The 16855-nt window shown below is 45.0% G+C and overlaps 1 protein-coding gene across 3 annotated transcripts in view; it reads right to left on the bottom strand.

Annotated features, from left to right (window-relative positions):
• myof (myoferlin) overlaps positions 1-16855 on the bottom strand; it is a 282434-nt gene that overhangs the window by 104896 nt on the left and 160683 nt on the right. For all 3 annotated transcript variants that reach the window (XM_033033586.1, XM_033033588.1, XM_033033587.1), the window contains 5 exons: positions 10989-11114; positions 9215-9370; positions 8423-8514; positions 5984-6154; positions 4980-5122 (listed from right to left, as the gene is read on the bottom strand). In XM_033033586.1, coding sequence (XP_032889477.1) covers positions 4980-5122; positions 5984-6154; positions 8423-8514; positions 9215-9370; positions 10989-11114 — 688 coding nt within the window. The remainder of the gene's footprint in view (positions 1-4979; positions 5123-5983; positions 6155-8422; positions 8515-9214; positions 9371-10988; positions 11115-16855) is intronic.

Here is a 16855-nt window from a genome sequence, read left to right as displayed (position 1 = left end):
ATTCAACAAGGGTCCTAACCATCAGTTTGAAGACGGGTCTCGACCCGAAACGTCACCCATTCCTTCTCTCCAGAGTTGCTGCCTCACCTCGCTGAGTTACTCCAGCATTCTGTGTCCATCTTTAATACATTCAACAATGCAGCCCTATACCAGTACTCCTGGTGTAACTGTTTAGTCTCATCAATGGAATGGGACTCAAATCCAGCTCAAACTCCAAATCAGATTGGCTCCAAGATGATAGTTTAATCTCAGCTATGGGACAAAGGATAAGTCCAAACATAAACTTGTTTTTTCCTCAACGCTGATTAATCTGCAGGAAATTTCATATCTTTAGAAAACTTCAAAAAAAACCCACAGGAAGTTATGAATGTTGGATGATGATAGCATCAATAAATCCCTTGGCTGTCAAAGTAAGTGTACACTGCTCACAAACAGACATTCATCACTCATTTGTACTTCCAGCGGCAATTCTTTCCGCAGTGAAGAAAAGTTGAATCTAATCAAAGCAACCATTAAAAAATGTTCTGACAGTTTTACAATACTGGGGATCTGGTCATAACGGAGTGAGGTCATAGGTGATAGGAGCAGAATTGGGCCATTCGGCCCATCAAGTCTACTCTGCCATTCAATCATGGCTGATCTACCTCTCCCTCCTAACTCCATTTTCTGGTAGTGAAATCACTCAAGAAACAGTTTAAAGTTTGAGCTGCTGCACTTTGGGAGATTGAATGGAAAGTGTGCAGAGTAATCTTGGTGGATCCAGGTCCATAGTTCCTTGAAAGTGACAACACAAGTGGACAGAGTGGAAAAGGTTGCGTGTGGTATGTTTGCCTTTTCTGGCCGGGACATTGAGAGTTAGAGAGAGGAAATCATGATGCAGTTGTACAAGATATCGGTTAGGCCGCATTTGGAGCCTTGCGTGCAGTTCTGGTCAATTGACATTCCTAACTTGCTGTTTATAAAAAAAGTTTTTATAAACATATGATATTTCCTGCAAATCAAACAGCATTGAGGAAAGGGCGAGTTTATGTTTCGACTAATCCCATTGGCCCTAGGCCGAGATTAGGGTTGCCAATTTTCTCACTCCAAAATAAGGGACAAAAGGTCAAAATACGGGACAAATTCCCAACGGCAATTCGTTGACCGACTCGGCCATGGCTGGGCGAATGATGAGTTGGCCCGGGTGCTGGACTGCACACAAAGCCCAGCCAGCGGGCAGCTGAGGGGTTTTGGCCCACGTGACGTCGCGTGCAAAGTCCAGCACTCCATCCAATTCTTGAACCGATGATCGGCCATTAGGAGGAGCGGTGGTGTCGGCGGTAAGCAAATGTCCAACAGGCGAGGCACTGCTGCTGCACTCCATGGGCTGCACTACATCGGGACAGGTGAGGCGGGGCCGGACGCGGCCTTCCGACCCGACAGTCCCCTCGACCCGAGTAGCAGCAATCAAATACGGGACAAGGGCGGTCCCGTACGGGACAAACCAATTTAGCCCAATATATGGGATGTCCCGGTTAATACGGGACAGTTGGCAACTCTAGCCGTGATTGAATTACAGGAAGGATGTGGAGGTTTTGGAGAGGGTGCTGAAGAGATGCAACCACAATGGGGTACTAGCTACAAGGAGAAGTTGGACAAACTGATTTTTTCCTCTGGAACTTGATAGGTGAGGAGGGGTGGGAGATTGCAACCTTCACGTGGTCCGCCCTGTTTCGACGAATGCAATCAACCCGGCGTGCACAATCAAATAAGATCAAATAGAACAAGTTGTCCTACAACTTTAGGCTGTGCACGCCATAGGCAAGAAGTTGATGATAGGTGAGGAGAGACCCGATTCTTTTTTTTCCCTGATTTTGGTTGCTACTGCACAACCACCAACAGGTGGGCTATCGAACATAGATAGGGCCGGTCTGAATCTTTTTCCCAGATTGGAAATGTCAAAGACTAGACATAGCTTTAAGGTAGGAGGGGAACCATTTAAACGAGATGGGCGGGGCAGATATTATTTTATAGTGGGTGGTGCGTACCTAGAATACACTCTCAAGAGTGGTGTTGGAGGCAGATACAACTGTGCTGTTTAACAGGGTTTTGGATAGGCACAGAGAATGGGGGGGCCATAGATCAAACATGATGAAAAACATGATGAGAAATGTCCACGAGAGCCCCGAATACTGACGAGTGGCCATTATTGTAAATCGCCGAGTTCGAATCAGGGGAAACTCGGGAGAGCTCTTGGAATGAACTCGTACCGTGGGACAGGGCTTTTACAAAGTCAGTCATATACAATACAGTTGCTGCAGACTGTGGAAGGATAGTATGCACTCTTCCAATCAAGCAAACACATAGTATCTCCACATATATGCCTCAACATGTTACAATTTCAAGGACACAAAAGAAAATGAGCATAACCACGAGTCTAACTTTCAATGCCGAGCCGAATCGGTTGCTTGAACCCAATCCTGTTTTGCCTTTAAAGCCTCAAAAAACAAACATGAACTCATCTTAAAACTCTTCAGCTTCAATTTTACACGCCATCAACAACAAAAAGAAAATATTGCAAGGAAAACAGGCTTAGACATGAAACATTCTTACATTATTCACAGACTATGATTGTAACTTAATTCAAACATTGACAGTCAGCTGAAATGACATCCTCATCTATGCAACTACCTACAGTATTCAAAAAAGTATACTTTCCTTATTAAAGGGCAATTCTATTCCACTCTAACAAAATGTGATAGTGTGTACATTAACTTGTCCAAATTCACTGAAGTCACCTTTGCTCGATCAGAAGACCATATGAACATTGGGACTAGCACAGCAGAGTTACCCGACCAGAGCTAGATCTGACTATCAAGCTGTACAACTCCGTCCCCTTCTGAAGTGGGGTAGACCGACCCCCCCCCCCCCCCCCCATCCAAATCTTTGACATCCCCAATCCTTTCCACTCGTCACTTTAATTTCACGTTTCATGTATTTTGTGTTTTATGACTGTTGGCAGATGAATTTCCTTCCTGGGATAAATGAAGTTCTATCGTATCAAGTCGTATCGTAGAACCGGCCGGCAAGACAACAATACTATCCTCTGCCCCAAACTTACAAAGAGTGGGTGAAAAGTGCAGCTTAATGATGTTAGGGAGGACAAGAAAATACTTTGATACCAACTTAAAACCCATGAAAGGTACAAAGTGACAATTGATACAATTGCTGCATTTTCAAGTTGGACTATAAGTGCTTGGGATCTAGTCGAATACATCTTTGTCTTATCTGCCCTTTCCCTTCCACGTTGCTTGCAATTTTCACAAATGCTACTGAGCATTTTCTTGTCCTCGACAACAGAAATCTTCATACCGCATTGTTCACACTTAAAAAGTTGAGGCAGAAACCAACTTTAACAATAAAAGTCCCTCGTCCTTGCCTTTCACCCCACCGCTCTGCATCCACACATCTTCCTCCAACATTCCCACCACCTTCAAAGTGATTCTATCACCAGTCACACCTTCCCATCTCCATTCCATTCAGCACACGCCACTCCCTTCACTATTCTTGGTTTACTCATCCCCTTCATACCCTTCATAACAAGAGGAGTTGAGTATAGGAGCAAAGAGGTCCTTCTGCAGTTGTACAGGGCCCTAGTGAGACCACACCTGGAGTATTATGTGCAGTTTTATTCTCCAAATTTGAGGAAGGACATTCTTGCTATTGAGGGAGTGCAGCGTAGGTTCACGAGGTTAATTCCCGCGATGGCTGGACTGTCATATGTTGATAGAATGGAGCGACTGGGCTTATATACACTGGAATTTAGAAGGATGAGAGAGGATCTTATTGAAACATAAGATTATTAAGCGGATTGGACACGCTAGAGGCAAGAAACATGTTCCCAATGTTGGTAGAGTCCAGAACTAGGGGCCACAGTTTAAGATTAAACGGTAAGCCATTTAGAATGGAAATGAGGAAAACTTTTTCACCCAGAGAGCTGTGAATCTGTGGAATTCTCTGCCTCAGAAGGCAGTGGAGGCCAATTCTTGGATGCTTTCAAGAGAGAGTTAGATAGAGCTCTTAAAGATAGCGGAGTCACGAGATATGGGGAGAAGGCAGGAACGGGGTACTGATTGAGGGTGATCAGCCATGATCATAGTGAATGGCGGTGCTGGCTCGAAGGCCTACTCCTGCACCTATTGTCTATGTTTTATGCTTTTGTCCATCACAAATCTGATGTTGTCCTGCCCCCACCTCTTTATCTCTTTTCCAGGTTTGTATACCCCACTCCCCAAGACTAACAGCTTGAAGAAGGGACACGCCATGAACACAAAGGGACACAATCAGCCTGAAGAAGGGACCCTAACCCTAACGTTGCCTATGCATGTTCTCCTGACACTTCATGTTACTCCAGCACCTCATGTCTTTATTTTAAAAACAAATGTACTGCTCCCTGGTTGCAGTTAACTAATGGGCCGTGTGACATTACTATTTAATACCAAGTTTAGATTTCTAACATAGAAACATAGAAATTAGGTGCAGGAGTAGGCCATTAAGCCCTTCGAGCCTGCACTGCACCGCCATTCAATATGATCATGGCTGATCATCCAACTCAGTATCCCGTACCTGCCTTCTCTCCATACCCCCTGATCCCTTTAGTCACAAGGGCCACACCTAACTCCCTCTTAAATATAGCCAATGAACCAGCCTCAACTACCTGGCCTCAGCTCACCTGACAACTACCTGACAATGAACTGGCCTCAATAACTTGACATATCTTGCTGCTGCACTGGATAATTCTGGTTAAAGAACAGTGGAAACATTTTCCTTTGTACTAAAAACACAGTTCCTGTAGTTTAGAACAAAGGCTTTCAGTAAAACAATTAATAAGCTTTGATTTGAACTGGTGCACATTCGATGCACATTCATTTCACTTTCCTCATTTGAGAATTATTATGAATATTATCTTTCTGCCACTTTTCTGTGGCAAAAGCACTTACCAATTTCACTTAGCACGTATTCCTGACCATTGTAGGAGAGGCTGGTGCTCGAGATCACAGGCGGAGAAAGACCCTTCATCTTGGCCAAATTGTGCAGCAGCTGGGATGGCTTCAGCTGATCGCGCCAGGCATTTATTCCAGAACTGTTTAAAGAAAAAAAAAAAGTAATTCAGTGACTCACATCCAAATCAACCACACAGAAACAAAAATAATGTTTGATCCGATTATAGGGCCTGTCCCACTTTCATGACCTAATTAACGACCTCTGCCGAGTTTGCCCTTGACTCATACTCGCAGCATGGTCGTCACGAGGTGGTAGGAGGTCGTAGGTAGGTCGTAGCAGGCCCTTGATGCTAGCCATAGGTACTCGTGGCATCAAGTAGGTCGTGGCGTTTTTCTAGCCTGATGAAAAATGTCCACGAGTAAAAAAGGTCGTGAATTAGATCGTGAAAGTGGGACAGGCCCTTAAAGATGAACGATCCCATCAAAACACTTCACACGATAAATTTATTTCAGTAAACATTATGTCGATCAATAAGAACTCTTTACTTCAACCATTTATCAAGGCCAAAATAGGGAGAAATATCTTTGTTTTTTTATTGTCCAAGTTATTGTCCAAGAATAGGTGTTTGTAATGTACAGAAGGGAAGAACTGTTTTTTTATGAAGCACCTGCTCGTGACCATAGCCAACATAAAGCATTACATCTAATCCGAAAGATAGACACGAAAAGCTGGAGTAACTCAGCAGGTCAGTCAGCATCTCTGGAGAAAAGGAATAGGTGACGTTTCGGGTCTCGGCCTATTCCTTCTCTCCAGAGATGCTGTCTGACCCGCTGAGTTACTCCTGCTTTTTGTGTCAATCTTTGGTTTAAACTGCAGTTCCTTCCTGCAATTCCATTCCAGAGATTGATTCAGGCCTTGATAACCATATTCCAGGACCTAAATATCAGGGCGGAGAGAAAACATTGAAAAATACAAAAGTTAATACATCTTCAGTACTCACATATAATGTGATTGAGGCAATCCAGCACAAGCTCCAAATCGTGATAAAAGTCTGTTTTCCAAATCAATAATGGTCTCCCCAACCTTTTCATCACGTGACAACAAATCAAAATCGTAGAGTGCAATCTTGAGATCTTTCTCCGTCGGTAAATTGCAACTAATCTCAAACATCCTGGAAAATAATACAATGGTGATCATTTCTCCAACCAATGCTGTGTTTTTTCTAAAGTAAGGATTTGGACTTTTTACTCACAACATTGCTCATCACAACATTTTGCTTTCAAAAAAAGTTAGAATATGCATCCAGGAATATGTTTAACCACAAAGTATTAGCTTTCATGCCTGTTCAAGGATGAGATGAGTAATCTCAACTTGAATGACAAGAGACCTTCTTGACACTCAAACTAGGAAAATAAGACTGCTCGGAGCTCTGATAATTACAGGGCAATTTTCATTTGAGAAGAGCTTGTCAAAGATTAAGTAGGTTTGAAGAAGGGTCTCGACCTAAAACGTCATCCATTCCTTCTCTCCAGAGATGCTGCCTGTCCCTACTGCCTGAGCTACTCCAGCATTTTACATTTATCTATAGACTAAGTAGATCTTTCTATCCATTTTTGTAGCTCAATAAGTATCATTTGCTTTCACTCTAACCATCAAATAAAGAAAAAAACAAAACAATTATTTGCCTCCCAAGTTATTTGAAACTGATCCCAATTTAAAAACTATGCTCTTTGCCAGAAAAACTATAACAAATCTTTAAATGCCATTCATAATATTCTTTTGATTACTTCGTATTAGATAAATCTCCGGGAAGTTACAGAAAGTTCGCAAGCCTCTTCAAATTTCTGTCCATGCTGTTCTTTGGGCAGAGCAATTGGTAAAGCTGCTGTCTCACGGTACCAGAGACCGGATTCAATCCTGACCTCCAGTGTCATCAGTCTGGAGATCGCATCTTCTGCCTGAGATAACGTGCGTTTCCGCAGGGTGCTTCTGTAAAATCCCCCTCGTTTTTAGGGTATACATGTGAAAGTGTGAGAATATAAAACCAGTGGGAGATGGTTGGTCATGGTCAACTCGGTGGGCCGAAGGACTTGTTGCTATTTTTTAAATGGTCGATGGAATTTCATCCATAGAAATGTGAGATGTTGCATTTGGAAAGACAAACATGGGCTGGACCAACACAATCTCTGAGGAGAGTTAGAGAGCAGAGGGATATAAGAGTGCAGATACATAATTTGCTGCAAGTGGCACCACAGGGTAGATAGCATGGTCAAAGAGGGTTTTGGCACATTGGCCTCCATCAGTCAAAGTACTGAGCACAGAAGATGGGAGGTCATGTTGCAGTTAAATAAGACTTCTGTGAGGTCGCATTTGGAGCATTGTGTTCCGTCCTGGGCATCATGTTATAGGAAAGATGGTGTAAAGCTGGAAAGGGTGCAGAGAAGATCGACGAGGATGTTGCCAAGACCCAAGGGCTGGGGGTATAGAAGAGAGGTTGAGTGGGTTAGGGAGCGCAGGAGGATGAGTGCGATCTTATAGAGGTGTACAAAATCATGAGATGAATGGATCGGTAGACGCAGAATCTCTTTCCCAGAGTTGGGGAATCGAGGACCAGAGGACAGATTTGTGGAGCGGGGGAAAAGATTTAATAGGAACCCGAGGGGTTTCTTTTTCCACATAAAGGGGTAGTGGGTGTCGGGAACGAGCTGCCGGAGGAGGTCGTTGAGGCAGGGTCTATCGCAACGTTTAAGAAGCATTCAGACAGATACATGGATGCAGGGGCGGAAAACCCGGGGGGAGGGGGGGGGGCCAGAGGGGACACGTCCCCCCCATGGAACAGACCTGCGCCTCATCCGAAGGCAGGATCGATCCTGGCCGGGTCTCCGGCGCTGTCCCGAGTGCCCCCCCCCCCCACGGGTGGCCAGAGCAGACAGACGGGAGCTGTGCCTCCAGGCCCACAGTCAGCGCAGTGAAACAGCGCTAAACCCAGCTCAACTCTGCCTGTCCCGCCAGGTTAACCTGCCTGGGCTTGCGGGAAATATGTCCAGCGTGGAGAAGCGGCGCAGGTGTCCCGTCAGTCCAGACAGGGCTGTAGTTAACCCGGCGAGACAGGCAGTTGAGCTGCATTTGGCGCTCGATTGAGCCTCGCGAGTGAGTGTGCGCATGCGCGCGTGGCCGCCAAACAATTGTGTCCCCCGTCCCCTCCTTGTTTTTATAGCGAGTTCCGCTCTTGCATGGATAAGACAGGTTTAGAGATATATGGGCCAGTGGTGGGACTAGTGTAGATGGAACATGATGGCTGGTGTGGGTAAGTTGGGCCAAAGGGCCTGTTTCCATGCTGTACGACCATGACTCTAAAAGACACTCATCGAACTTATCGAAGATAAGACCACTTCTATTGAACATGCACTAAACAGGAGATAATTTATCTATGTATTACCTGCCGAACACTGGGTTCAATGTCTTGGGTACATAATTATCTCGATCTTCTATTGATTTTCTACCCAAGCTGACCTTCACAAATGGGTCACACTAAAAGAAAAATAATTTTAGATGAACATTAATGCAACAGATCTGTCCGACAGGAAATAGGTCACATGGGTAAAAATATATAGACAAGGACGAGTAGAAGGACATTTTGGCCATTGTGCACATCCAATCACAAGCAGCAGTCAAGACAATGGCATTTGTATCGCCAAAAATCCCACCTAATACTCAAATTGAAAATGAAAGCAATTTATTTTTTTCAAATTTGCATTGCTGAATAAGCTGAATGGTGAACAAGTTGAATTTTGGTGAAAATCTTTTTCTGGCATCAGAAGCACTGTCAGGGGTGGGAGATTGCAACGTTCACGTGGTCCGCCCTGTTTCAACTAATGCAATCAACTTGTCATGCACAATCAAATAAGATCAAATAGAACGAGGTGTCCTCCAACTTTAGGCTGTGCACGCCATACGCAAGAAGAAGAAGCACTGTCACATATAATCAATGGGAATGTTGTACCAGTGACTGGGTAATTCATAACTAAAACATCTTCATGGAGGGACGAGGGTTGTTAAATAGGAAAAGCGACCCAAAAAGTTAAAATTCTTGCATTACAGACTTGTTAATCATTGCAATGCTGTTGCATTTGGAAGCACTGCAGCTATTGGATTGTCCCAAGTACAGCCATAGTATGCTTCGATACCAGCAGATTTAATGCACATTAAATAACAGATTTAAGTTTCTTACCTTGCCGTTACTATCTTTCGGCTGCAAGTCAATAGCCCGAATGATGTAGATTCGCACCAAACATTCTTGCGTTCCACTATCGGGAAGCTCTACAAACTGACGTGCAGGCATTTTAATACCTGGATCATCACTTAAAGGGTAAATTTTGAAGGAACCCTGCAAAGCAAATGAAATAAAACTTTAAGAACGCCAGATGCATAAATAATTCATTGAAACAAATTTGTAGCATTTTCCGCTCATCTTTACAGAAAGGGTTCCATTTATAAATAGCTGCAATTACTTTACTCCAAAGCTGGTGATGCCAGACCACAGCAATATGGCAATTTCAACAGCAAATGAACAAATGAAACAGTTTGTACTGTAAGTATTAACTGATGAATGGCATATCTCTTGCTGGCACATTAGCCAGTTGTTTAAGAAAGTCAGTGCAGCCAAATCTGCAGGAACAGCACCTCATATTTCGCTTGGGCAGCTTCCAACCCAGCGGTATGATTCATGATTTCTCTAACTTCAAGTAACCCTTGCTTCCCCTCTCTCAAGTCAAGTCAACTTTATTTGTCACATACACATACAAGATGTACAGTGAAATGAAAATGGCAATGCCTGCGGGATTGTGCAAAACAGAACAGAATAGAACCAGAATTTACATTAAAAAAGACGCAACAGTATTTACGCACTGGTGAGATCAGAGTTTACAGTCCTGATGGCCTGCCGGAAGAAATTCCGTCTCAGACTCTCTGTTTTTGTTGCGTGACAGCAGAGCAAAAGGGCCAGCTATAATGGGCCAGCTATAATCTCTCCACCCCTCCCCCCACCAAAGTTGTTGTAGCCTTAAAGTCGTCTTGTTGAGTCTCATTGTCCGTAACTCATTCTCACCTAGCCCACAGCTAACAATGACCTGTTTCCTTTATCATCGTTACGTTTTTGTTTCTTTCATTCATTCTATATCTCTCCAAATCACCGTCCATAGCTCTCGTGTCCCTTTCCCCTGACTCTCGGTCTGAAGAAGGGTCTCGACCCAAAACGTCACCTATTCCTTTTCTCCAGAGATGCTGTCTGACCCGCTGAGTTACTCCAGCTTTTTGAGTCCATACTCAGGCCACTTGTTAAATCTGTATTCAGACCACAACTGCTGGAGGAACTCAGCTGTTCAGGCAGCATCTATAGAGGGAGATGGACAGACAATATTGAGTTTGGACCCTGCTTTTAGTTATCCCATTGGATTGTTTTTTGGAAGAAGAACACATTTTGGTCCATCTTGTATTAACGGCGTGTAAACAGTTTTTGTTTGCTGAATTAAATTGCAGAATGAAGGGCCTGTCCCACTTTCATTACCTAATTCACGACCTCTGCCGAGTTTGACCTTGACTCGTACTCGCAGCATGGTCGTCACGAGGTCGTAGGAGGTCGTCGGTAGGTCGTAGCAGGCCGTGATGCTAGTCGTAGGTACTCGTGGCATCAAGTAGGTCGGGGCTTTTTTCTAGCATGATGAAAAATGTCCACGAGTGAAAAAGGTCGTGAATTAGGTCGTGAAAGTGGGACAGGCCCTTTAGCCTCCAACCTGATAAATTGCAAGTACAGAAGCAGAACGAGTGGCAGACTGGCCAGGGTGTCAGCTTGCCCGATGGCAAGTGGGCCCCTGATGAAGTGGGCCCTCTTTGTCTCCTGGCAACCAATATTTTTAGACCCAGTCCGCCACTGAGCAGAACATATTTAAAAACAGTGGATCATGGGGCCACATGTGTCTGCATTTTATTTGAAAGAAAAAGACTACCTTAAATTCACCCACAACTGATGGGTCTTCATCATCCTCCGCTTTCCCTCTGAAGAGTTTAAAGGTCTGACAGAAATCAGTCAGCTTCTTGAATTCAGGGACATTCTCCAGTTCTGTGTCATACACCTGTTGGGAGGGAAGTCGAGGAAGTCAAATTAAAAGAGAAAGATACAAGAAGCACTCTTATCACTAACCAGCCCCACTTCACTTTCTGTCTGTAGGGCAGAAATCATCTTATCTAGATGGAAGCTGGCTGGCGTGGGACTGATTATTGGCAACAGACAGGGCCAGGTGTAATCTGAAAACGTCCAGGCACTGACAGTTTCAAAATCATCCCTCTTAATTGCGTTGATAGCTGTATGTCTGCAGGCAATGCAAAACGTCAAACACTCTCAATTTCAAGTGAAGGTGGAAAACAGATCTTTAGAATCCAACTGACAATAGCATATAAATAGCCTCGGTAACCGATATTAATCCTAATTAAAATATTTTACAGCTTTAAAGTGCCACTGCTAGATATCATTTGCAAATAAGATCTAGGTGCAAGGGTCACAATAAGGTAGATTAGGAGTTGAGGACTACACCCTTAGCTTTCGAGAGCTTCATTCAATAGTCTGATATCAGTGGGGAAGAAGCCTTTAGAGATGCAGCAGGGATACTGGCCCTTGGGCCCATCAAGTCCATGCCGACCAGCAATCACTCCACACACTGCACACCAAGGACAATATACAATTTTACCAAAGCCAATTAACCTACAAACCTGCACATCTTTGGAGTGTGGACTGGAGCCGGAGCATCCGGTGAAAACCCACATACTCACAGGGAGAAGCTACAAACTCTGTACAGACAGCACCCATATTCAGGATCGAACCCGGGTCCCTGGAGCTGCCAGGCAGCAACTTCACCGCTACTCCACCGTGCCACCCTAAAGATTTGCCCCAAGCTGTTCATGCTTTCGTCTATTGTATCTTATGCTCGACAAGAGATGAGAGAAGAGGGAATGTTGAGGGTGTAATTGGCCCTTGATTTATATTGGCTGCTTTCCTGAGCTAAGGTTAAGTGTAGATGGAGTCGACGGGCAGGAAACATGGAAACATAGAAAATAGGTACAGGAGGAGGCCATTCGGCCCTTTGAGCCTGCACTGCTATTCAATATGATCACGGCTGATCATCCAACTCAGTATCCTGTACCTGCCTTCTCTCCATACCCCCCCGATCCCTTTAGCCACAAGGGCCACATTTAACTCCCTCTTAAATATAGCCAATGAACTGGCCTCAACTACCTTCTGTGGCAGAGAATTCCAGAGATTCATCAATCTGTGTAAAAAATGTTTTTCTCATCTCAGTCCTAAAAGATTTCCCCTTTATCCTTAAACTGTGACCCCTTGTTCTGGACTTCCCCAACATCGGGAACAATCTTCCTGCATCTAGCCTGTCCAACCCCTTAAGAATTTTTAAAGTTTCTATAAGGAGGAGCAGGTTATGTGATGCACTGGGCCACAACCACAACTCTGTCATTTGATGCGTTCTTGGGCACAGCTGTTGCCAAAGGAAGCTGTGATGCAACCTTCTGAGGCAGTAGAGATGTTGGGGCGTTTTCTTGGCCAGAGCTTCATTGAGGTTGGTCCAAGGTAAAACTATACGCAACGTTTATGCCAAAACGTTGAATGTCTAGACCATTCCCTCTGATGGTGACGGAGGAATTCACCACTCTGCTTCACAGCACCGGAATCACAGCTCACAAGGTTGGTGCCAAACACAATGCCACGATTTTGTGTCCATCTTCAATTTTCTTGGCCCTGCTCTGGGAGTAGAAGTGGGGGCGGATCAGGACCGCAACGGCCGTGAGCCCCAGGCTGAGTTCGGCGATCGTTTGCCTGCTTCTACTGCTGTTGAAGGTGAGACGTTGCGTCGCGCCAGGGTCTTGGGCCTGTCCCACTTTGGCCATCAGTTACGCGACAGGCCGTTGGCCAGCGAAGATTTCGTTCACTACAAAAATTTCGGAGCCCCCTCTATCTCTCCCCCTTTTAAGACAAGTCGCGCACAACTACATACCCCTCTGCGCTTCTAAGTGGTACCGGCCCCTCGCGGCCATACGATGCCGTGTGCCCCAACGCGACCGGGAGGTCGCGTAATTTGCGTGCCAAGGACACGTAAGTGGGACAGGGCCTTTATGCCCAGTCGCGGGGCAGGTGTGCAGTGTCTCCACTCTCCTCCCTTTAGCACCTTGGTGCTGCGTTGCTGGAGTCAATGCCTCCAGCTCCCCTCAGTGTTTGCCCACACACACGCAGTAGTTCAAGGAGGATGTAGACCAGGTGGCTAAAGGGAAGCATGGTCTGCTCCATTAGAAGAATTAGGCCGCATCCACAAATTATTTTCATTAGAAAAAAAATTATTTAACCTGCCTAGAAATTTGATCATGGAGCATTCGTTCTTGGTACAAAAACCCAATATGAATGAAATTAGTTCTTTCCTGGAATGGAACATATTCAACCATTTTTGGATTGAACGGCTGCGTGGCAGATTTAACCAGGCACTTTAGCTATGTAAATTGCATGCACCATATTTTTGTCGGGTTAGTTTCGAGATACGGCACTGAATCAGGCCCTTCAGCCCACCGAGTTCACAGTGACCAGCAATCCCTGCACACTAACACTAGGGACAACTTAATGATACCAAAACCAATTAACCCATATACCTGCACGTCTTTGGACTATGTGAGGAAAGCAATGATCTTAGAGAAACCCCTTGCATGTCACGGGGAGAATGTACAAACTCCGTACAGACAGCACCCCTAGTCGAGATTGAACCTGGGTCCCTGGCGCTGAAAGGCAGCAACTCTACCGCGGCGCCACCGTGCCACCTTAACAGAATGTTGTTTTTGTTGGATAATGTACTAGATATTGGCTCTACGCATGGCTGGATCCATAGATATCCAATTTGCGGTTACACTTGTCTGAAGTGGATACCCAAGCCAATTTTAAACCCACTCCACATTATTTACAGATAGGTGTGTACACATTGCATGGTCACCTGAGCAGGAGCCATTGTTTCTTTGTGCTGCCACAGTTCAAGGCCAACAACCTTTTGCTAGCAATTCAGTTGCTGGTGTCAAAAGTGCATGTCCACTTGAGGCAACAACTAGTAACAGTTCATCCGTATTTCAATAGATACATAGCATATATATTCTAATTAATTCTTATCTCAGAGATCATATGTAATAGGAGCAGAGTTAGGCCATTCAGCCCTTCAAATCGACTCCACCTGGGAGCTCCAGCCTATCAAGTCTACTCCAATCATGGCTGATCTACCTTTCCATCCTAACCCCATTCACCTGCCTTCTCGCCATAACCCCTGACACCCGTACTAATTTAGAATCTAGATGATTTTAACACTAGGGAACACTGAATTACTGCACTAATATGGGTACCTTGGGCTTTCTCATCATCGACGGTCGCTAGAAACGTATGACTGTCCTCCCATGGAGGACACCTGTGCGTGACTTTGTTTAACGTGGGGAGACTGGTGCACAGACAGCCACCACACGATTCTTGACAGATCTGGGTCAGGATCCAGTGGCATGGAGTCCAAGACGACCGGAGACACTTTTCTGCTGCAGTCTTCATCCGCCGTTCCGACGCTCCACTAAAGTCAGCCATCGTCCTCCGCCTGTTCCGCCGTTGAGGTCTTGGTTGGATTACTCTTTGTCAGGGACCTCCCCCTCTACCTTACCGCCATGGGTGGCCCTACCAGCAGCATAGCTCCAGACGGCATCGCTCTCAGGATCTCAGGTCCACACAAGCTTCTCCACCACGACAAGGTGACAATCCACGGGCTTTCTCAGCTTTCATTGACAAACCATCAGAGTGCAACATTCAACAAACAGGATGCAATTGTCGAATGAAGTATCTTTTTTCTAACTAGTCCACAAAGTTAGACTTACTTACCTTAGAGTACTGAGGGTCTGCTGTGTGCTCTGCTCACCCCTGACTCATCTGATTGTGCCATTCAACCTGAGAGCTTCTCGCTACATGGGGCTTGGGCAAGGTTAAGGGTGTAAGGGTCTGCTTTCTAAATGTCTAAATTCCTAAATTTCTAAAGGGAACTGCACACTATCTCCTTGAGAGGCAGTACCCCGAGGCAGTGCTTGTAATAGCCAAAGATTTCAATCATTCCCACCTCAAGAACATGCTGCCAAAGTACTATCAGCTCATCTCCTGACTAGAGGCCTAAACACCCTTGACCACTGCTACACAGCCATCAACAATGCATACTGCTCCATTCCTAGTCCGCACTTTGGTAAATCTGATCACCTGGCTGTACTTCAACTCCCTGCTTACAAGCAGAAGCTCATGGATCGGGTACAGAAAATCTTGCAGTGCTAATTTGAGGAAATCGATGACACCCTTCGGAGTCGGTGAACTGGTCCGTGGATTCAAGGAATCTGTGGCTAACCGAGCTGAATATGCCCCTGCTGTCACATACTATTTCAAAGACTGTGAACCAAAGTAGGCGATACCTGTCCTCCTTTACCATAAACTGTGGATGAACTGCAAGGTCCACTCCAGGTGAAGTGCAAGTCTGCAGCATTCAAGTCAATGACCCAGGGTGGTACAAGAAATCCATCTACGACCTTGGCTGAGCCACTAAAATTGCCAATTGTGGACTCAAGGCAAAGACAAGGATATCTGTAGATTGTGGTATGGCTTGCACGCTAAAATGGGCGACAAAGCAAGGCGGGCAGCACCGCTGGCAACAATGGGTCCCTCATCAATGAACTCATTGTATTCTATAATAGACACAAAGTGCTGGAGTAACTCAACTGGACAGCCAGCATCTCTGGAGTCTGAAGAAGGGTCTCGACCCAAAACGTCACCCATTCCTTCTCTCCAGAGATGTTGCCTGTCCATCCAGCATTTTGTGTCAACCTTCGATTTAAACCAGCATCTGCAGTTCCTTCCTGCACTCATTGTATTCCGTGCCTGCTTTCAGCAGAAGGTCATTGGAGAATGATGTCGCTTAAATGTCGCGCAAATAACGCCCAAGTGGGATAGGCCCTGAACTCAGCTCTCAGACAAGTTTGCACAATTTAGTGTTGTATGCATTCAAATAGGATGATCTGGACTCCTGGAGCATCCCAAAAGGTAATGCAAGTTGAAATGAGCTAGGCACTAATTGTCAGATGGATTCCCACAAGTCTGCTTGTTTTGCTACTGGATTACAGATTTTATGCCACCAGTTATTTGTGTATCATGCTGGAAGCAATAGGCCAAGACAACTTGGTAGGTTTGGAATCTTTGCCCTAAATTGAAGTTCATTCACCATTGAATCCTTTCACGCAAGTCATAAGTTTAAAGCATGGAAACAGGCTCTTTGGCTAGTGCTAGTGCTACCCTACACATTAGGGACATTTTTCAGAAGCTAATTAATCTAGGAACCTTTGGAGTGTGGGAGGAAACCGATGATCTTGGGGAAAATCCACGCAGGTCACGGGGAGAACATACAAACTCCATACAGACAACACCCGTAGTCAGGATCGAACCCAGGTCATTGGCGCTGTAAGGCGACAACACATCCACCGTACCACCCTTTGTGATCTGAACCCAACAGTATCTCCTGTTGCACAGTTTCTTCCAACTTAATTAATAAAGTAACATGGATTCAACAATTTGCTCAAAGGAAAGCACCACGCAAAACAATTATATTACAAATTAACACTAGTCATGAAAAAGCATCAACAAACTTTACAGGAACACCTTGCTCATGATGCTGCTTAACATTTGGAAGCAAAAAAGTACAATCCGGGGCATAAGAATTTAAATGTACCATTGTTTGGAGGGACACATGCTATAGACCTTAATAGTACA

Source organism: Amblyraja radiata, chromosome 15 (genome assembly GCF_010909765.2).
Source record: "Amblyraja radiata isolate CabotCenter1 chromosome 15, sAmbRad1.1.pri, whole genome shotgun sequence".
NCBI classification, from domain to species: Eukaryota; Metazoa; Chordata; class Chondrichthyes; order Rajiformes; family Rajidae; genus Amblyraja; species Amblyraja radiata.
Note: the sequence above shows the minus strand (reverse complement) of the source record. Positions and strands in the feature narration are given on the sequence as shown.